General features: G+C 42.7%; 1 protein-coding gene across 7 annotated transcripts in view; it reads right to left on the bottom strand.

The window, feature by feature from the left end:
- VPS13B (vacuolar protein sorting 13 homolog B) overlaps window positions 1-22322 on the bottom strand; it is a 3421660-nt gene that overhangs the window by 352968 nt on the left and 3046370 nt on the right. For all 7 annotated transcript variants that reach the window (XM_069621427.1, XM_069621422.1, XM_069621424.1 and 4 more), the window contains one exon: window positions 20567-20763. In XM_069621427.1, coding sequence (XP_069477528.1) covers window positions 20567-20763 — 197 coding nt within the window. The remainder of the gene's footprint in view (window positions 1-20566; window positions 20764-22322) is intronic.

Here is a 22322-nt window from a genome sequence, read left to right as displayed (position 1 = left end):
ATCTTCTGGAATCCTCCAAGAAGCGGGACTCGACAAAAACTTCGCCCTTGAGGGGTGTAGAAAATTCCGAAACGGGTCCCCGTTGATCGGAAGTAGAAACGGTGGAGCTTGAGGCTCGATTGACCGGAAAAAAAATGAGGTTTAACTCTTTGAAAAATCGCCAAACGCAGTAAAAGCTCGAGAGCTATAGCACGAGGACTCCCAACACTTGAACGTGCAGTAAAAATCTGAAGATGGCTGCCAGAGGAGGGGCTTAGGTAGAGGGCAGTCATTGGCTGGGGGCAGTATGACCCAGAGACCAGTGATTGGTTATTAGGAGAAAGACAGTTCAGAAACGAAATTGAAACTGATTTTTTCTTTACCGAGGATTCCCAGCCTGACGACAGGGAATATTCATGAGCATGTGAATCCATGCCAGACCCCATGCTGGAGAAACTATGTTCTGCATGGTGGTGGGAACGGGACAGCCGCGTCCCACCCCCTTGAGATCTTTAGGGTGAGGCAAAATGCCTTTGAAACACTATGATGGGTCAGGGGGAGGGGAGAAGGTGAAAAGACCACCGCCCAATATAAAGGTCCCCACCTCAATATAATAAAATATAATCAACCCACATAGTGTAGCGCAGGGCGCGAGCAACATTGCTATTTTTGCGTAGATGTTAGTAATTGTAGTTAAGAGAGAAGGCCTGCGTGGCAAAGGCGGCTGTGCGTGCATTAGGCCCAAATTGTGAGACGAGGGAAATCTCCAGCCATGCTTGGCCTCCCATGAGGACATTCTCCCATCCCCAACCACCACAACACCTATTTATTGTTCTAACAGTGTTGCAAAGGTGTGTTTTTTTACCCAAGAGGAATGTGCCCTAGGCCCTGATCACAGACCAGCGCCTGGTGTGTATGTTATCTTACACTGGCCAAAGCATGACCCAGCCCAAACTGAGGCGACCACGAGTTATAGCCAATATAACCGACTGAGCCCTGAGACCCCAGAATTCCATGGCACCAGGTGCTCTCTTACCACCAACCCTAAAAGTAACAAGTCCTGGATGTTCAAAGAGCACGTACATTGTAGGTCTTTGGAATACAACTATGTGATTTGTATTGCGAGGTGCTGGGAGGGATACATTATAGTTCAAAAAGGGGGTGGAGACCTTGGAGCCGGATGGCACGGAAGGGAGTGAGTGAGATGTGTGCGTGAAGGTCAGAGTGCCCCAGAACCTCCTTTGAGTCAGCCCTAAAAAGTCTGTCAGGTGCCATTATAATGACAAAGTAGCAATGTGATAGGAGTATAGATAATTTGTTCCTTGAAATTCGACGTGAGAAGAGGAAGATCACTGAAGCACCTACATGGTGGAAGGCGGTCAGAGTGCGCTGGAACCAATGACCTGGCATCTCTTATGGAGCAGGTAGATCATGTATAGGCACACATCAACCAGCCATGTGGGTTTCTGCTGTATATGTTGCATTATAAGTGACAATTTTTTTCTTTCTAAGATTCGACTTGTACTACTTTTCGGCAGAATGTTCTTGGCAGCATAGTCCTTTGCTGTTGCGCTCATCTGTGTATGAGATTAGACCTTGTTATCCTTACAAGATCGATTTGGGCCTTTCTTCCCTAGCGGGTTGTATTCTCTCTGGTGTGAGCATTCAGGGACTTGCCTTCAATAGGAAAAATTGACACATCCCATGCCCCCCCCTCTGCTCCCCGTGCAATAAATTACTTAAAGATGAGACGCTCAAATTCATCAGATCCACGTCTAACAGCCTCCTTGCCCAATTACATGCCACCAGGATCATCTATCCAATGTAAATTAACTTCCTGGTCACGTGTTGCATAAGCAGGACAAAGGAAAGGCCCAATACAACGTGAACACATATTGTAGGACCCAGGGTGGAACTTCATAGAAAAGAACACCTTGCTGCTCTTTCAGATAAACAAGGTTGCATGCTGTTTCAGATAAACAAGGTCGCAAATAGTTCCATCAAATGGAAATGCCACTGTTGAAAAACTAGAATGAGAAACATTGGGTTCTATTTCCATTACTTACTCCCTGAACCCATGCTGCTGAAAAAACCCACCTGCATGTTCTCCTTGTTGGGTAGATGTGCTTCTGAGAAGAGAGCACTGGCCTCAGAGCCCAGAGGTATAAGGACATGGCTTTGGAGCTAAGGAAATGTGACCTTACATACCCACTGTTGTTGAGGTTGTGCATAGCAGTTGTGTTGCAGGTGAATAGCTGAACCACAAGGATCCATGATGACGGCAAGAAAGGCATTCAAGTAAGGTGCATGCTGTGTAACTGCAAGAGATTGAGATACTCTGATTCTTCCTATAATACCAAACACCACTGATGAACATTTTGCCTATGTGAGCTCCCCATATCCTGAAAGACAATTTCGTCACCAGAGCAACTTGTGGCCACTTCTACCATAAAACTCCCCTGAGCAAGTTGTCCTCACTCGACTTCCATTTAAGGTTGATCACCTGATGTGATATACAATCCTGTCTGACGGGACAGTGCGGAAACAAAAAACATTGAAGTTGCATATAACACCCAAAAGACCTCACCTACAGAATTAGCAGGATGCAAACATGCATAACAGGGTGAAGGGCTTGGCAGCTGGCCCACATATTCATACACCAAAGAGAGGTATTCTTCTAGAGGAAACAAGCTCTCCCTTGCAGTGCCCAAAACTACAATGGTGAACTCAAGTTGCTGAGGTTGGACAACTGAAGACGTTACCAAGTTTGAGGAGCAACCTAACTTTTGGCAGTGAACAAGTTTGCTGCCGGTGATTTTCCACTCACATGGGATACAGTCTGCCGATGAAGCTGAACACCTGAATCCAAAGCACCCCAAGAGAAACACAGAATACTGCCAGGACAACAATAAAGACCCTGGGAGATAAAGGTAGGCTAAAGGAGGGAATCCCAGAATTGTAGTGCTCTCTCCCCACCACAAGACACAGTGGTCCCTTCCATTTGGAAATAACTCCAGAGGTGTATATATGTCCCAGAAGTTGGACACAAACCAGTCTACAAAACAAAGGCTTGGTAAAATACAGATGTCTGCAACCTTTGGCTCTCCACATGTTTTGGACTACAATTCCCATGATCCCTTGCCATTGGCTATGATGGCGCCAGTGAGTGTTGTATTCCAAACCATCTGGAGAGCCAAATCTTGCAGACCCCTGCTATAATACAACCAGGGCCATAATTTCGAATTTCGATATCTGCAAGGACATGCCCAGAAATAATACTTTTGAAATGCGAAAGAGGCTCCATCCTTTCCAGGAGATGAGTAATTCATGTCAATAAAGGCCTTTACCACATTCTGACATGGGCACTTGCTATATGGTCTGTTTTAGAAGCATGATCTGACAATGGGTCAACTAGATGATACATTGAGGAAGTCACCAAGGGGAGAGAGGGATAGCAAAATGAACATGAATTATTTGCAAGGCTTGCGGTCTGAGGAAATCTCTCTCCACCTTTCTAGAAGCCTTGAACCATGTTCCATCTAGGTTAGAATGACTTTGCAGGATACAATCCTTAAAGAGGTTTAAAAGCTGCTGAATCTAAAAGATTTGAATGTGGTGGCAGCCTGCCCAATCCTCTTTTACAGGCAGGATGGAAGTACTGCTGTGGGATTTGGGGAATTAACCCTTAATGCTACACTTATTGCAGCCGGCACCCCCTTAATTTCCTGTTACGCAAAAGGCTTATCCGTGGTCTCAAGCATTTGTCATAGTTCTGATTTGTTTAAATTTTTCTTGGGCCCTGACTACCTCACACCAAATGACATGTCAGCCAGCTACTTTGTATGTCATTGAAAAGGATCTGTAGTGCATTCATGCTATAGGGATTGCTCAGAGGGCTTCTCAGTGATAGCGAGAATTGGTTCAGTCAGTGCCTCATCAAACTGAAGGACAGGCTTTGAATCCTTAGCAGTATGTTCCAATATCTTAGTGAACCTGTCAGACTCTCTTAGCACACTGCTCCTGCATATCACAGTGCCATGAAATCATATGAAGTAACTGATTACAGTCAAGGAAAAGATACTGCCAGAGAATTGACCATGTCACTGGCTTAATGCAGCTTCAGAAACAAATCTGTATCCGAATCCATACAAGGCGACCAATTACCAGCCTCAGACTTACCATTTCTGTTATTAGATGAATAAGCAATATGATATATAGGGTTCTCAGATTCTATTTTTTAATGCCCTAAAATCCTTAACATTATTCTGGACTGGACACCATTTTACCCTAACCTGCTCCTCAATAAAGTATACCTCTGTTCCTTAAATGGTTGTCTATGTGGGACTGGTAGTGGCTCCATCGGTGCATCAATGTCCTGTCTCTCCAGATGTGACAACAGCCCCACATTCTCTGTTTGCTCTATTGTTGGCATTATCAGCCAAAAAGCTAAAATTGCATCAGCACCATGTAAGGGTACACCACTAAGGGTACAGTGTCATACGCTGTGCTGAAGGTGTGTCATCCAAAAAGGAGTGACAGCAGACTTTTTCAGGTTTCAACATGTGCATTAGAGTCTATTAGAACTGAGCAAGGGTACTGTTCTTTGAAGAAAAAGCTACTGTCAGCTTTCTTAGCAAGGAAAACAGTGCCTTCTAAGAAGAAGCTCAAAAGAAAATTCCTACACAAAGTGACTATGTACAAACAACCTGAGGTACACACTCCAGAGTAGACTCACCATAGCAGATATAGAGAATACACATTTACTCTTATCACTAGGAATGGACACACAGAAAAGTCAAGAGAAAATCTGTGAAGAGTTGGGTATCCACCCAAGAAACTTGAAAATGCAAGAATTAAGAACTATCTTGAAATTCAGCCCTCAATCACAAACGGAAAATGTAATCAAAACTTTTCATAAGGCAGTTGTTGAGGAACTACATTGATATATAGACAATAATTGTCACAAACACAACACTATCAGGAATAACTAAACTAATGAAGAGATATGAGCCTTAGAGACACTATCTGAAGCCAATTCTATTGTGATAAAGGAGGCAGACAAGGGGGGGCGGAGGGGGATAGATGGTTGTTCTCAACAGGGAAGACGACATACACATGGGTAATTCACATTTATCCACACCAGGATGCTACAAGAAATTAACAGAAAAGCCTATCAAGACAGTAGTGAGTGAAATGCTAGCATTAATTGAAAAATGGCACAGGAGAGGATTATTGCCGAATGAGGAAAAGCAATTCCTTAACATAACTAAACCGACTATACCAACTATTTTCTTCCGAAAATACACAAGCCTTTTTAAGATTTGCCAGAAGTGTGCCCAATAGCGAGCGGGATTGGCTGGGCTACCAACGGCCGTTCAGCCTATGTAGACTGTGATTAGACATCAAGTATTAATTTTACCCTCACACATCAGAGATTCTACACATTTTACAAATTTTGGAAAACATTAACTGGCAACTGGAATTTTTGCTAGCTAGATTAGATATAAAATGTGTATATACTTCAGTCGATCATGAACTGGCAATACAGTTAATAGATTACACAAACATTGAATTTTCGCCATCGAACAGACAACATGTTGAAATGATTAAAATAATTTTTGAGATTCACCCTGAATAATAATCATTTACTTTTTTTAATAAAGACTATTTTTTACAAACCAAGGGAGTAGTGATGGGTGCCAAGTATGCCCAATCTCTACCAAATTTATTCATGGGCCATTTTGAACAAACTTTTGCATTAAGTAATACTGAATATTTGGACAATGTCATTATTTGGAAATGTTGCATTGATGATATTATTGTGATTTGGAATGGAGCTACGGATACATTTTAAGGTTTTGTTGATTACCTTAATAATAATTAATTTGGCATTGAACTAACTGGACAGAGTAATGAAAGTGCCATAGACTTTCTTGATCTCCACATATATAGTGTGAATGATAAAATTGAAACCAGAACATACAGGAAGCCAACAGAAGTTAACTCCACCTGGTTCGCCATAAGTTGCCACAAGAAATCTACCATTTTGAATATTCCAGCGGGTGAATTCTACCGAGCTCACAGGAATTGAAGTACTGATACTGCCTTCAATGAAGAATGTGAGTTGCTAACTGACAGGTTCTGTGAAAGGGGCTATTCAAGGGGGAGTGCATCAAAAGTTAGTACTAAGATCAAGGGTATCAAAAGACAGACCATGTTCAACTCAACTATGAAAGAAAAAACTATGCACCATCAGGACGAGCCTCATTACCAAATATTCGAAGGACAGTAATGCTCTTTTTAGAATAGTTCACAAGTATGGACATATGTTACAGATGGATACGGATTTAGAGGACACACTCAAATTCATATATATTCTAGCACCAACTATCAAGAGCATGTTAAGCCCCTCTTTTCGCAGACCAAAAGTTGAAAATGTGAGAAGCGAGTGTGATTGGATGAGACACCTTAATCATGTTTTTTTGAAGAGTAGGAACTGCAGTATGTGCCTGTATGCACATCCTGACAGTAATAACTTTGTGTGCAAGGGGGGTATAGTAACACAAATCACAGATTTCATTAATTGTCAAACAAAGTTTGTGGTTTATGCGATCATTTGTGTACCCCGCAAAATGTATGTAGGGAGTATGATACGTGAATTGTGTATTCGCATACGGGAACACTTATCTAGTCTTAACAATCAAGACATGAGACTGCCACTAGCCAACCACTGGCAAGAGTCACACCAACTTGACAATAAGAATAACATCCGTTATATAGGTCTGCAGAAAGTGAAATGCAGCACCCAAGGGGGTGACCTGAAACTATTGCGTAGGCAGATGAAATAAATAATGATGTGTAAATTATGTTGCACCACTATTGGCCTCAATCGGGAACATGTAATGAATGTTTTTTTTATTCACCCAAAGAGGGTAATAATGAATTGTGAAACACTGTATTTTGATGTTGTCAAGTAATCCTAGGCTTGCATTTGGATTTGAAAACTAATTAAACTTAGTAGCATTTTATTTGATTCAGTGCTTGTAAGAGGGAAGCTGCACACCCAGACCACCAGGACGACTAATACCATGGAATAATCTGTTATTTAACATGCATTTTCTAGGTTGGGGATAGATAGATCCTGTTATTAGCCTATTTTCACTACATGGAGCAAAAGTGAAGGTTCACTAATGGGGATTCTTTACAAGGAGCCTTATATTGGAACTAACAACAGTTTAAACATGATTGTGTCAATAGAGCAATTTGATGCCAAATTTGAAATTCAGAAATGTTCAACTACACATCTTTTTGTGGAAATCAAATTTATATCAGAACGTTACTATGGATAAGATAAAGCAGTTTACTTGGAAGATTGGGCAATCATATTGGTGATAATCACTATTTTCAGTTTTCTCTATCCACTATTCAGACAGTTTCTTGTTATTAACAGTACAGCACTAATGATATAATACTATCAATGGGGAAGTTCAGATGCTCAGGGGCATGTGAGTAAGATAAGACAATAATATCAATTGTAAAATTGTAAATGGGAGCTTGTGTTCCAAGACATAATACCTATCAATACAATTTAAGGAGGGATGGGGGAAGATCAGCAAATGGAACATAGGAGCCTGAATATTGAAATCGAGTCAAGACACCCTTATTAGCATTGAAAATATCTTTACTTTATATAATTTCAATCAATAATCAACCTTTTGGCAATTTTTTAAATTGTAGCCAATCTGGCACTTCAAGTTTACTTCATCACCTCTTAACATATCGTAGTGCCGCGAGCCAGTAAAGGTTGCCTGCACGCTTATTTACAAATGCAAAGTGACGGCGGTGATGTCACGCAACAAATACGCGTGACGTCACTGCCGCCTTATAATTAGGATTCAAAATGGCAGCTGCGTGGAACTAACATGCGGCAAGCTGAGAATGGAAGATTCCTAGAACAAGAAGTGGATGTTCCCTGCACACTGTCTAAGATCTGTCAAAACAGACCAATAATTTTTAACCATATGGTGTCTGATATACAAAACACCATATGTAGTTAATGCTCTTCAAATGTATTTATATACTGTTCATCAAAAATAATTGAAATGGAATTCTTTCATAAGTATTAATAAACCAAAACTTTCATGATTAACACAAGAGCTTCAATTTAATTCATCATTTGATGGCCCAAAGCGTTTCGAGTATTCACTCTTCATCAGGGGCAAAATTCACAATTTTCAAAGTTTCTACAAAAGCAAAAACAAATTACGGAAGAAAGTATTAATGAATAATATTATAAAACTTAAACAAATCTACTGTGCAACAACAGTTTGTGGCAAAACAATCTACATCTTCAAACCAAGCATGATAAATACATGATATGGGTAACATCTATGTAGTGCTTCAATATTGACGTTAACATTGTTATCAACCTAATGATGTACATTTTAGTTTAAATTAGTGAATTCAACACTTCAATCGGTCCAGAAAACTAATGACTATTTATTTGAACCAAACCTGTAGATAGGTTTATGATAAAGAGATGTAAAGAGAAGTGAATTCTGCTGACATTGTGTTTAGGATGTATTTTTCAAACTGTAATAGAATGTTTTCTTAAAAAGGATGAGACACATCCGGCCTCATATGTGGGTCGGGCTTTCACCCAGGGAATACAGGATACTACCTGTAAAAAATAGTAATCGGGGATATTAAGGGCTGAATACGCACAATTCCCAAAAATAAATGTATGTTAAAAAAAGAAGGTGCTACCTTATTAGGTATATATGCCACTTGATGACACTCCAGCCACCGCAGTAGTTTCCAAAAGGAATGTATATCAAGCCCATACTCTATTTCTATGAGTGATCAAAAAAGACTCCACATCAGCGAACTGCATGGGAGGGAAGAAAGAGTATACAAAAAGTACTTAGTCTCATGGTGTAAGGGACCGGGTCTACAGTAACCCAGAATATAAATCAATTCAATACTTACTTATTTACACGGAAAAGAAGTCGCTCCGCAGAACACGCGAAGAATCCCAGGAGCAGGCGCCGCCACTGCTGGATGTTAAGATTTTTATCGTTGTCCACTTAATATAGCGTCGTTATAGTGACGATTGCGCGTCACACACGTCATAGCGTGATCCTGTCAACGGGAGCTGACGTCATCGTGCGCATGCGTCGTGCTATTATCCGGTAGTTAGCATGACTGAAATTAAAGACGCGGCCGCGTCAGAATTAGATGTGTCAGAAGTACATGAGCGTGATGACAGCTAAAGTTCTCATATATGATTGTAAAGAGAAGTGGAACGCATACAAATGCATTCCGAAACCGGTGGAGATCGAGTGCCCAAATAAATTTAGCCAAACAGAAATGTAGGGATACGGTTCAACAAAATCCGTGAGTGTAATCATAGTTGGTGTTACTTACACAAATGGGAAGAATAACTCATAAGTAGTAGAAAGTGAAGGAGTGGGATCTATATCCTACAAAAGATGGTCATGGATATATAATATGATCTATTGTTATTTGTCAAAAATGTTAACCTCAAATGATAAAATGTTCACTCTGTTGCTGTTCCATCTATGGATTTACAATCTGATACATGATATACACATCCGTATATATACAGTACTTGAATATTCATAGTAAGCAACTCCTATGTAGTAATGACTTCTGATACAATGTTCAACTCATTCAACAGTATCTGGTAAATATGGTAAAAACTGATGGAAACTGTTAAATAGAGAAATGGTAGCTGAAAAGGTCCCAGATAGTAATCTTCATTAATCCCTATTGTGTTAAGAGAGTCAAGGCGATGGATCCAGTATAATTCTCTTTGAGATAATCTCTTTTGTAGATCTCCTCCTCTTGGGAGCGGGTGGAGTACCTCAAGTATAACCACTCTCATTTGTGCAACATTGTGTTTGTGATCTCGAAAATGCCTGTAGACGGGTGACTTAATATTTTTGGTTCTGATGTTTGATTTATGCTCCGTCCATCTTTCTTTGGCTTTCCTGGCTGTTTTGCCGACGTAATATTTACCACATGGGCATCGTAGCACGTAAATGACATTTTTTGAATCACATGTAGCATATTGTTTGAGTGGAATTTTCTTGCCAGTATTGGCATGTCTGATGTGATCACCCTTAATTACATTTGAGCAGTGTTGGCAGTTGAGACAAGGAAAGGTTTCATTCTTTGGTTTGCTCAGGATGCTTTGTGTATATTGTTTTACTTTTTCTGCTTTGATCAATCTGTCTCTAAAATTACTGCCCCTTTTAAATGCTAGCATGGGTGGTTCTGGAAAAAGAGTATTCAACTGAGGGTCTGTTTTGATAAGGTCCCAGTTTTTATGGATTATCCGCTTTATTTGAAAGCTTTGACTAGAATATCTTAGTGTATGTATTAAGTTGTTTTTGATATTCTTTGGTTTCTGTGTCAAAAGTTATTCGCGACTTTGTGTTTCTGTTCTCCGTATCGCATTTTCCACTAGGTCTTCAGGGAATCCTCTTTCAATAAATCTGTTTTTTAGGATCCCAAATTCATCCTGTAGATTTTCTGTATTGGAAGTGATCCTTTTAATTCTTAGAAGTTGACTATATGGTAAATTATCCTTAAGATGCTTAGGGTGAAAGCTTTGGAAATGGAGAGAACTATTCACATCTGTGGGTTTTCTGAAGATCCGTGTTTTGAGTCCTTGGCTCGTAATTTAAATTGTCATGTCCAGGAAATTGATGGATGGTTTACCAATTTCAATGGTAAATTGAATTCTGTTGTTACAATTGTTAAGAAATTCCCAAAAGAGTTCCAATTCCGATTCCGTGCCTAACCAGATGCCAAACACATCGTCAATGTATCGTAGCCAGGTTTTGATTTTGTCCTTCCAGACAGGATTTTCCAAGACAAATGTTCGGAAGAAGATTCCTAACCAGACATCCTGTATGCTTTAAGTTATTGGAGAGTGTAAGGAAGGCATGGTATCAACAGTAAGACAGATACAAGTGACCACAGCTCAAGGGTGTTTATTGGACTTGCACAAAGGTGTGATAAATGCATATCTAAACCTAAATCTACAGATGGGAGCAAGCTACGACCATCAAATAATAATAATGCAGTCCTAGTGGAGTCTTGTCAAAATAAAAGGGCCTATACTAAAAAACACATGGCCAATCCTTACCACTAATTTACAAATAATGTGGGTTAATGTTAATGAAAAAGAAAGATGTGTTTACAAAATAATATGTCAGGATGCTCAGGCCGTTGGCCTCCCTTCCCCATGTTTTCAGCATGGGGCAAGGCGGGTTACTCGAGTAAAGCACACACACTGGCTTCTGCGGCACGAGGATAGAGTTCAATTTTTCCACTTCAGGACCTTCTGTGTCCAAGTATCTTTACTTCTTGCAAGTCTCTTGATGCAGAGGGCCTGCTGTACCAAAACCAACACGCAAACGTTCTTTTTTTTTTAACCAGTATTCAACTTGGGTGTTCACCCTAGATCCCCCTCAGCCACGGGCTAGGACCAATTGTGATATACATTAAACTATCAAAGACTTTCAAATGTGCACAGGGTTTAGCTTGACCCGTTGCATGACCACTTCAATCTCAATATTTCTTTCTCTCACACTCAGCATCAGTTGGATACCCCATAGAGACTTTTGAATGAGCACCCACATGGCGCCGGACCACTCTGTGTATGGTATCTTTTCCTGGCCTCCCTAAGTTCAATTATAAAGTTCAACTACTTACTTTGGCTCATCCCAAACACCTCACACACTTCTCTTCGTTTGTCGCTTGCAACCTTGGTTCAAAACACAAGCTGGTTTGGTATCAGTCTCTCCGACTCACCGGCTGCGCTGTCTTTTCTGATGCTGCTTTGTTGTACGAGCCAAGGACAGTACCACAGAGTTATCCACGCCTTAGTTATTGACGCGGGAGAGAGCCCCGGGTACCTCTGTCACACTGTGTAGGTTTGATCAGCCTTAGTTCCTGGTCTCCGGTTTCTTACTTTCCAAGGCTCACGAAAGTAACAGTCTTTAAAGGTCAATGGTGCTTCCCACTTTTCAACCCTCTCTGGTCTCCCCATCTTTCTCTGTGTATTAAACTGCCATCTTGGAACTGCTGTTTGCTCGTGTGTTTTGCCTCACTCAGAGAGTGCTTTCGTGCTCCGGCTTTTATCCGTGTGTTGAGGTGTAATGCAAGTCAGGTGTGTGTAATGATCCGTAATTGCCTGCTCTTGCCTGACCATGGTGTTGGGACATGTCAGGTATACGGTTCCGGTGTTAGTCTGTTGTCGCTCATGTTGAAATGTCCGTGAGAAAGTGTTTGTGTCAAGAAAGGGTGGGGGGTTGAATTCCTAGGTATCCTACCTGTTAGGATGGGGAAAAGTTGTTACAAGGAAGGGGATACAGCGTCTCACCCTGCGGTGTCCCACTTCCACTCCCCAAAGACCTCTCATCCAGGTGATCCTCCCGCACTGGCCCAACCCCAGGAACTGGATCCAAAAGCGATGGCCGTGTCCTGGCCATCCGGATGACAGATCCCTGGGGACCAACGGGTGAGACACCTTTAGGTTTCTCACAAGAGTGGATTAAAAACACCAATAGGTAAAATACATTTAATTTCACAGGGAATAGATACCTCAAATTATTTTTGAAGGCGAAGTGAAAGAATGTGTACTCGTACATCTCCAATATAGAGCACTATGTTATTACAGCCATCTTCCAAATTGAAGGCATAGTCTCTAGGCAATGTAGTTATGATATCTGTGTAGGGATAGAAGATATTGCCTCTACACTGATACCTCAGACTGAGTTATATCCTCAGCAGAATCTTTTCTCTGCACCATAGCGAATACAGTTATGCGTGTCTTGTGAATATAATATCCTGTATGCATGAGGACACTGAACAAAAAGTTGTCATACCTAGCCTGGGAGCACAAAACACACAGGAAACAAAACATCTACTTTCTGCATACTGTTTATGCTGGGAGTAGAACAGTAAGTCAATGCACTACCACGTGGAGAACACAATTGTGATAATCCCCACAAAACAGAACGTTTTGGCTACAAATAGGAGACAAATATTCTATCTATAGTGCCTATTCTAGGTGTAGACTCCTTGGTCAACACAATGCAGAACCCAGTTGGGTGTATGCTTTGAGAACAGATTATTCAACTTACTTTTTTTGTGCCAACCTTCATCCTCTCATCTAAGTAGTTTCTCACTTACTCAAGTGCTCTGACAGCTTATATCCAGTTAATAACACTAGTTATTGTCCCTCATCTCACTTATAGGCCTGACCCACAAGTTAGTGCGTATTTGAAGGGCAGGAGGCAATGACGAGGATCACTAGCTTACTCTAAGGTCAGCAATGCTAACAGCACATGAATTGGCCACCATTGACACCCCCCCCACCTTTACTTTTCCCTTAAGCTTCTTCAGGTACATCTCTATTCATTGTCAGTCCTTTGAATGAGCTGCATTGGTTACAGACTTCATTACAAGAATTCTGATTTGCTGTCCCACTTTCAACATTCAAATCAATGAGGTATTATGTTCTATAATGGTATTCTGTTGCCCTTCGAATTTGTATTTGTATTTTATTTTAATTATAGTGCGCCTTCACAAAGGCCCTGTACAAAAAGAACCAGCGCGGTACAACAAATCAGGAAATTATAAATAACAATTTCATGACAGAAGATTTAGGGTGGTGACAGAGAAAGAAGATGCGCGTTTAGGTAGCAGCGAAATATGTGCAGGGAGGGGGAAGCACAGATATCAGGTGAGAGAGCATTCCAAGACTTGGGGACAATTAGCGAGAAACAGCAAAATCGTGAAGGCGCACAGGGGGGCTTAGGAGTGGTGAGAAGATGAAGGTGCTGAGAGCAGAGAGAGCGTGAGGGAGAATAAGATGAGATAAGAAAATCAAGATGAAGATGAGCAAGGCTATGGTAGCACTTGAAAACTACACAAAGAAAATGAAAGAGGAGGCGAGAGTCATAGAGAAGAAGAGAGACAGAGCTAAGAGACAACCTAATAGAAGATAGAGGAGGAAGTAGAAAAAAGAGTAAAGCAGAGCAGTAGTCAAGTCAGGGTAAACAAAGGGAAAGTAATACATTCAGAAGCATGGAAGGAAAGATAGGGGTGCATTTTACGTACTGGGACGAATCCCCAGATGTCATCACTTCTCTCCAAGAGGGAGCACCTTCCCATGAGGCCAGGGAGGTGAGGCCGCTACCCAATAGTCCCCCCTGGGGGTGGCACGTAGCAAGAGGATCTCATGGGCAGAGACTCCCCCCTCTGGGGATAAGGACGAACATCTAGGGAGAAAGCGGTATAACCACCTCAAACCATTACCACTCACAAATTTCCCCTATACTGTACAACCCGATACCATACCTAACAACGCCATGTTTATGTGCAGCAGCTTGGACTACCCAAAGGAGACTTATGTGATAAGTACTGAGACGAGGAGGTGACCATGAAGAATGCCCTGTGGAACATAGGTGAGCATTCTAGTCATCCTTGGAAAAGTATTGCAACAACCAACAAAATAAGAGATGAAGGACTCAGTACAAGGTCAAGCTATCCCTCGAAGAATATCGAGCAGGGAAGCCGTGCTGGGTGTGAGAAATCTGAGGTTATTTCCCCAAGTAGACCTCAGGAAACGGTAATTCTGGTGGCCAGGGGAGGGCTGACGCTCTCAGATCCCAACCCTGGGGTTAGACGAGCGACGGAGGATCACCTGGGTAAGGCAGCCCAGGGTTATGCTTGAGGAATCGCCCCAGGTGAGATGCGGTATTGTGCCGTGGAAGAAGGAGAGGACGACGATATATCTGGGGCCTTTGTAGGCTATAATACGTTTACCAACCTTGCTCCTGTTGAATCTCTCTTACCCAAACTTACAATCCCCTCCGTATGTAACAAATTCCAGAGGATCCCATACACTGCTGCATTCAGAAACCATCTCTCTCCAAATCCCCGTTTTCCAGTTCCCTATCTGAATACTCCCAACCATTCTTCTTCCCTTCCTTCTGGTTATTTTTTCCTGCACTCCCAACCTGATCAGAAAAAACACTACGACTCCTACAATCCCTTTTGTTCATGTCACAACCCCAGTTATTCAGGTTTACCAGGCAAACCCTACCAATCCCGTCCCTCCGATTGTCCTCTTTCAAAATCCCAATCTACCATGACAGAATCTACAGTTCACACAATTCCCTATGTTCTGTTCTTCATCCCGGTCATTTCCGTCAATTTCACAAACCTTCCCCATCATATCCCAAATTCTTTAACTTCCCTTTCCGACACGAACACCTTTGCACAACAGACCTGTAATTTTAAACTTGTGAACCTGACATTTCCCAACCCGAGGGTCAGGAAAAGTCAGGCAATCAGCGCAAATCGCACACACCCCGACGGCCCTTCCCTTTTCCCCACCGGAAGAAAAGGTGGAGCAAGAGAGCGCAGTATGAGCAAGGCGTGAAAGCCGAGCATGGCAGGCAGCACAAGGAGATGGCTTACAAGGCGCATCAGCTCAAGAGAAGGAGAAAGGCGGTGGGAAGCGAGAGGGTGGCGAGGAGAGAAGCAAACTTGCCCTTTTCGTCCCAGGACCGTGGAACCTTCGTGGAGGAGAACATAAGGCCACAAACAAAAGCCCAAGTGTCATGCAGCAGGTGTAAACGATACACAGGGCAAGCCTACACCGATAAGCAGGAAGGAGGAAGATGCCTGCTACCGTAGTACCGACCTTGACTCAGAGAAGACCAGAGGTTCATCACAGCCGGTGAGTCGGAGGGAGTACCGATATGAACTGTGCTGTGTTGATTGAAAGTCGCAAAGTGGCAAGTTTGAACTAAGTGCAACCAACTTTGAATGAACTGCAAAGGGGAGACTAGCTATAGACCGAGGCCAGCACCATGTGGGTGCTAAACTCCGAGACACTGGTCGATATCCCCATATGAAGGACACTACAGATACCAGAAGATTGTAGGAATGCCGCCAAATTATGTCAAAGTGGTCACACGTGAGGTCGAGCAAAATCTCCGTACAATCGAAAGACTGTGATCTACAATCTGGTAAAGGAAAGCAAGGGACAAGAATCACGTGAACATTTAAAGTAAAATGAATAAGAAATAAGAAGAGGGGTCCGAGTCTGATAGAGGGAGATCGAACGGTGAAGCTATCATCGAAAGTTCATTGGGAAAAGAACTAACAACTAAATTGAGGAATATGATAAGTGAAGGGTCAGCGCCCAGAAGAGGGGGTCCCAGGAGTGAAGCCGTCACCCAAGGTGAACTGGAAACCAAAGGAAGTGAATCCTGTTAAAGAGAAGAGAAATATGAGAAGTGTCAGTGACCAGAAGAGGGGGACCAGGGGTGAAACCATCACCCTATGAGAATGGTGGCTATAAATTGAGGAGGGTCAGCGCCCAGAAGAGGGGGACCCCGGGTGAATCATTATCACCCTAACAAACTTTCATATGGTTAAAGGATCATTTGGTTTGTTAATTTTGAACACGTTAGGTCCGAAAGGCAAGAGACTTTCAAAATAAACGAGACTTGGCCATTGACGGCCCTGAGAACTGCCATTGGAACTGTTGTCTCTTGCTGGAGAAGCCTGAGACTGTACTGTGCTTCAAGCTCTCATCCTACCCAGTGTCAAAAAGTGGAAAAGGGAGGCCCAAGCTACAGCATCCTGACATATTATTAGAAACCACTTCTTTCTTTTCTTGAAAACAACCCCACCCCCTGTTTGTATTAGTTGTGAGGTTTGGCAATAGGTTTCCTAGTATAGGCTCTTTTGATTTGACACACCACTAGGACTGCCTTATTTTTCATTTGATGGTTGACGCTTGCTCCCATCGTAGATTTAGGTTTAGACTAGGTGTTTTTCCAACCTGCATACAGCATTTCATTGTTCAATAAACACCCTTGAACTGTGATCACTTGTGTCTGTCTTACTTGTTGTCACCATGAGTTCCTCGCACACGCAAGAAGAGGCTCCAGACCGGTACACCTGCGGGAGAACAGAGACATTCCCGAACGGTCCGACAATGAAGCTGGTAAGCAGTAGTCCAGTACTGCGAAGGAGTGGACCGTGCGTTCTGGAGAAGCCCCAAGTACTGTGAGGGACCAGAGACTGCAGAATCACAGCAAACCGGAGCAAGACCATAGAGGAGGCAGGAAGCCCGAAGTGGAAAGCGGAAACCAAGACAGGCCGGAGCCCACCAGAACAAGTATGGAAGGTACACAGGTTACCGGGCAGGCTGTTGGGAATCCTGCAGGGTTGTGGTAAATCAGAGAGGATATCAGAGGCAAGAACCCTCAGTAAAGGGACAAGAAGAGATACTAGAGGCCCCCAACCTGAAATAGAGAACCCAAGAGAAAGATCCATATCATGTTCCTTGTACTAGTGGTCAAGAATAGACAATTAGCTATCCAAGAAGGGTCTGGGACCCACACAGTTTTACAAGTGAACCAAGTTTGTCCCACAAAGGTAGAGTCAGGAGGACTTGGTAATTCATCTTCCTTATGACAGTACCTGGTAGGATACTGAACCAGGTCTGTAACGCATTGCAGAGAGGCATACGGGTCTGGAACAAACAACAAAAGGAGTGAAGAGAGAGCGACCCTCTTCCTTGTGGCAGTATATGGAAAGCCAGAAAACCAAATGGACCATACTGGATAAACCTGGGTCATGAACCATACTGTTGTATGAGCTGTTGGGAAAGCAACAAAGCGAGAAAAGAGCACCAGGAGAAGGGAGTCATTCCCCCTGGGTACTGTTGAATGTGAATTGACTGAGAAACCAAGAAGCATGGGGAAGGGAGTCAGTCCACCATGTTGAGGAAAGAACGGCCACAGACAAGAGAAGGGAGTCATTTCTCTTGACGATTAAGAAAGTTGAACACAGAAACCTTACACCAGGGGAAGGGAGTCATTCCCCCTGATTTTGTATATGAAACAGTAAAGGCAAAAGATCAAAACCAAGAGACCAGGGCAAGGGAGTAATTCCCTCTGGTTAACGACTTGCAACCAGAACTGTGCCACCCAGTCCAGAAGAAGGGAGTCATTCTCCTGGACCAAGAACATTGACGCAACCTTCTAGTTTAGTTATAAGTGTAAGGGACAGAATTAGAGATTTTGACACAAGACGGTGGACTCTTTAGTTTACAAGGACATTTAAGTTGAGGCAGAGAAACCCTTCATAGAAGTAGAGAAAGTTAGGTTTTCTCTTTATTTTCTTGACTAATAAAAGTCTATAGCAATCACCATGCCACCTGTGTGCCAGTCTCCTCCTCCTGCACCATTACAGTACATTAAGGAGAAGAAAGCGACAGGCGCAGGCAGTCAGATATATATGTGATGTGTCAAAAATAACCCCAAGATTGTGGGTAGAAGACAAAAACAGTTGAAGGGAGGGGGAAAGCAGACACCAGGTGAAGGTGTGGGGGGAACCGGTGGGAAGTAGAGGATTTCCGTTTTTTCAGGGATTGAGATGAAGAAAGTGGGAGTGCATCCAGGGTTGGACACTACAAGGGCAGGTTGAAACAGAAGCATGAAGAGAATCAGAAAATGTCGAGACAGAGAAAAAGATTTGCGAATCGTCTGCGTAGAAATGAGAGGAAAGATTGAACAATTCAATTACAGAGAATAACTTAATAGTGTACATAGAGACAAGTAAAGGACCCAGCAGCGAACCTTGAGGGGAACAGTATTGGAGATGTCAGGGAGGGGAGCTGTGCCAGGCCCAGGTTACAGAGTATGAACAGTTGGAAAGATAAGATTGGAACCACTGAATGATAGATGTATACAGACATAGTGAGGATACTAAAGTGGGGTGATTGATCGTATCAAAAGCTGCTTATAGGTCCGCGAAGGATGAGTATACATGAGGATTTAGTGTGACATGTAGAGAGAGGAGGGAGTTAGTGATATGGAAGAGAGCAGTTGCAGTTGAGTGGTCAGAGCGGAAACCAGATGGGGTCAGGGGAAGGAGGGAATGAAGACTGAGCTAGGAGGAGATTTGGGAGTAAAGAGCCTGTTCAAGAAGTTTTGAGAGGAAGGGAAGAAGTTTTTTTCCAAAGGTGTTCCACCTTCCAAAGGGCAGAGCGAAGGGAGTGACGACCAGGAGTCAGCCAAGGTTGTGGAAGTTTGCAAAAAGGAGAGAAGGGGCTAGTGGAGTAGAGTAGATCAAGAGTGGAAGAAGGAACGTTGGAGAGTAGTAAAAGCAGGGTCAATGGGAAGAGAAGAAAAAGCAGGAAGAAGGGGAAAAGCAGCTGAAAGAGAGGAGAGAAAGGAGGTTGGAGAAAAAGAGCAAAGGTTGCGATGAGCGAAAGTAGAAGTAAGAGGGAGGGAGAAAGATAAAGATAACAAATAATGATTGGAGGAGTATATTGGATGTGAAGAAACCGAGAGGGCAAGTGATCGAGAATTCATTTTTTTAATCAAGTGATATGCCAGAAACCTGGGAGGAGTCGAGAGTTAAACACTGAATAGGATTCAAGAAGTGGGATGACTGATGAGTAGATTAAAGATGAAGGTTAACATCACTAAGACGAAAGAAGGGCGAATTCGAGGAAAGAAGAAAAGAAAGTAAAGAATCAAAGTCTTCATAAAAAGTGTGAGTAGGGCCAGGGGGACGGTAGATAGTAAGAAAAGTGACAGTATGTGATTTAGAGTATGAAGAAAGATAGTATTAAAAAAAGGGTACATAGGGAGATTAGGAAGGGGGCAGCAAGAGCCCAAGAAGAGTGAAAGAAAACACCAGTACTGCCACCACAACCGGTGGGGCCTGGTGAACATTTAGTGGAGAGAGTGGTAAGAGAGTGTTATGCAGGGTGAGACATGTTTCGGTAAAGCAGAGAAATTGTAAATTAAGCAACAAAAATAAATCGAGAATCAAGTGGGACTTGTTGCAGATCGAGCGGGTGCTCCAGAGACCAATAGAGAAAACAGGAGCAGCAGAAGAGAACAGATGGGGTAAATAAGATTAGAAGGAGGCCGAAAGCGAGGGCGAGCACCATAAGGAGAGCTTGTGGATGTTATGGACGGGATGGGAAAAGACATGAGTGGGGAGACTAAGAGAAGGAACATAAAACAAAGGCAATAAGAAATGAACATGCTCATAGCTGCAAGTGAATGAAACAAAAAAAGCATGGAATAGTGGATGTATGGGCGCAAAGAGCACAAACAGGAGCAAACAGGATGGATGATAGCCGTTGAATACGACACCTTTCAGCAAGGACTCCCTAGCAGGTGCAATATGAAGGGGTGACAAGCGAGTCAAGTGACTTCCTGCAATGGAAAGGTAAGAGGTCCATTCCTCTCGCAGGTATGTGGGTGTGGGGAGGCCCAGATGACAGGGACACCTCAGTCACTACAACAGCTGTCCTGTTCTTACTTAAAAACTCTTGCCAAGTGTGTTAAACATTCATCATGAGGATTTCACTAAGCCATCATTTTGGTCCTCTTCTCTGAAGCAAATAGCATACTATGTATTTAGGAGACCCATTGGGAATTACTGTCGTTAGCATCTAGTGGTGTCTATTATATTTAATAAGACTTTTGGTCTTGTCCTCTATTACCTCTGGTCATCCGCTCCGCTCTGACTGGCATTCAGGACGATTCTCCAAAGGTCTGAGGCTACTAGCTCCCGCTGGTCATTCACCAGGTTGACATTAGGTAACTGCAGCTCGCACACTTTGCTTTCCGATAGACTGAATTCTCGGAAGGCAATAAATGATTGCTGGAGTTCATCCCAGTACTCCAAACTGCAAGGGACCTTGAAAAAGAGCAAAGACCACAGTTACTTTAAATTGCAACTATAAAACATTTGAGAAGGCGCAAGTATGCAAATCTGATATTACTGAAGTAATGAAGAACAGACACATTTAATAAAGCACTGTTAGTTTTTAATGTTCTTCTAACAGACTTGTGTAAGTAATCTATTTCACTTACATTCATTGGTTTCAATTCATACCATCAATGTGTATTTACAACAACTGTTTTTAGACGACTTTCTTTTTGTCACTAGCTATTTAAAACGTTACATTGTTCTGACATTCCACCCACATCCAAATGATAACCAAATCCACCCTTTGTCTGACTCGAACCGCCCCCACCCCCACACACTGTGGACATTGTCACTGTAGTGCTATTATTTCCCTCACCCCTTCCTGATCCTATCCCAGCTCTCATTACCCGTTGGACCTAAGCTGATATCTGTCTGTTGCTGATGTTTTTCTCTATGTTTTGTATGCTATTCTTAACATAATTATTTGTACTCTTTACTTATTGTATTCTGCGTTTGTCAATTTTGATAGCTTTGAACATGCAAGCCGTAAATATCATACTGTTATTAAATAGTTGCACATAGGAGCAATGCTAGTTATATTCCACTTTACGAAGGAAGCAAGATTGCTAATACTTAATATAGAACATGAAATCAAGTACAATAAATATGAATACCTTTCTTTTTTTTTTTTTAAACTTTTATTTTTTACGCTTGGCAACACAGATACAGGTGAGCATCAGCAAAGCATATAAAAAACAAGCAGTTACAACATCGCATAATCAACACATCATGTGGAGGGGCTCGCCTATGGGCAACGGAAGTAATAGGACACTGTAAGGCCCGGTGGAGGGTCACTCAAGGGTCTGTAGGGGACTGAGGAGAAGAGGTTGCTGGGGAAGTAGGACCTGAGTTGGTGTCAGGGGAGGACATGTATAATCGGAACTTGAGCCAGATGTTCCTGGGTCTAGAGCAGGCGGGCTGTTGTACCGCCCATGATTCCTCCGTATCAGAGGCCCAAGTGACTGCTCTAAGCCACTGTGCGTGAGTCGGGGTGATAGGCCTAAGCCAGCAGAATAGTATTGCCCGCACAGCCAGAAGCATACAAAGGCCGGCCAGTCTCCTAGAATCACTGTGTAAGTCGGAAAAGTCATGGAACAAGCAATTCATCGGTGTAGGGGGAATAGGGTGGTCGAGAATGGACGAGATGGTGGAGCAAACAGTGTCCCAAAATTGGGTAAGGTTGGGACAGGACCAGATCATGTGCAAATAGTCAGCTCTATCATGGCCGCATCTAGGGCAACCGGGAGAGAGAGTACTAGAGATACGGTGTAGTCTAATAGGGGTGTAGTGGTATCTGTGGAGTAGTTTGAATTGAATTAGCTTGAATCGGGAATTGAAGGAGACCTTCTGGATACATGAGCACATTTGGGTCCAGCGGTCTTCGGTCATTTCCACTCCAAGATCAGACTCCCAAGCGAGCTTTAATTTAGAGAATGAAGGGGGCGATCTGGATTGTAACAGGGTGTATAGTCTGGAAGTTTTCCCCC

This window comes from Ambystoma mexicanum, chromosome 5q, assembly GCF_040938575.1.
Source record: "Ambystoma mexicanum isolate Mex_15411 chromosome 5q, UKY_AmexF1_1, whole genome shotgun sequence".
Taxonomy (NCBI): Eukaryota; Metazoa; Chordata; class Amphibia; order Caudata; family Ambystomatidae; genus Ambystoma; species Ambystoma mexicanum.
This window is presented reverse-complemented; position numbering and strand designations above follow the sequence as displayed.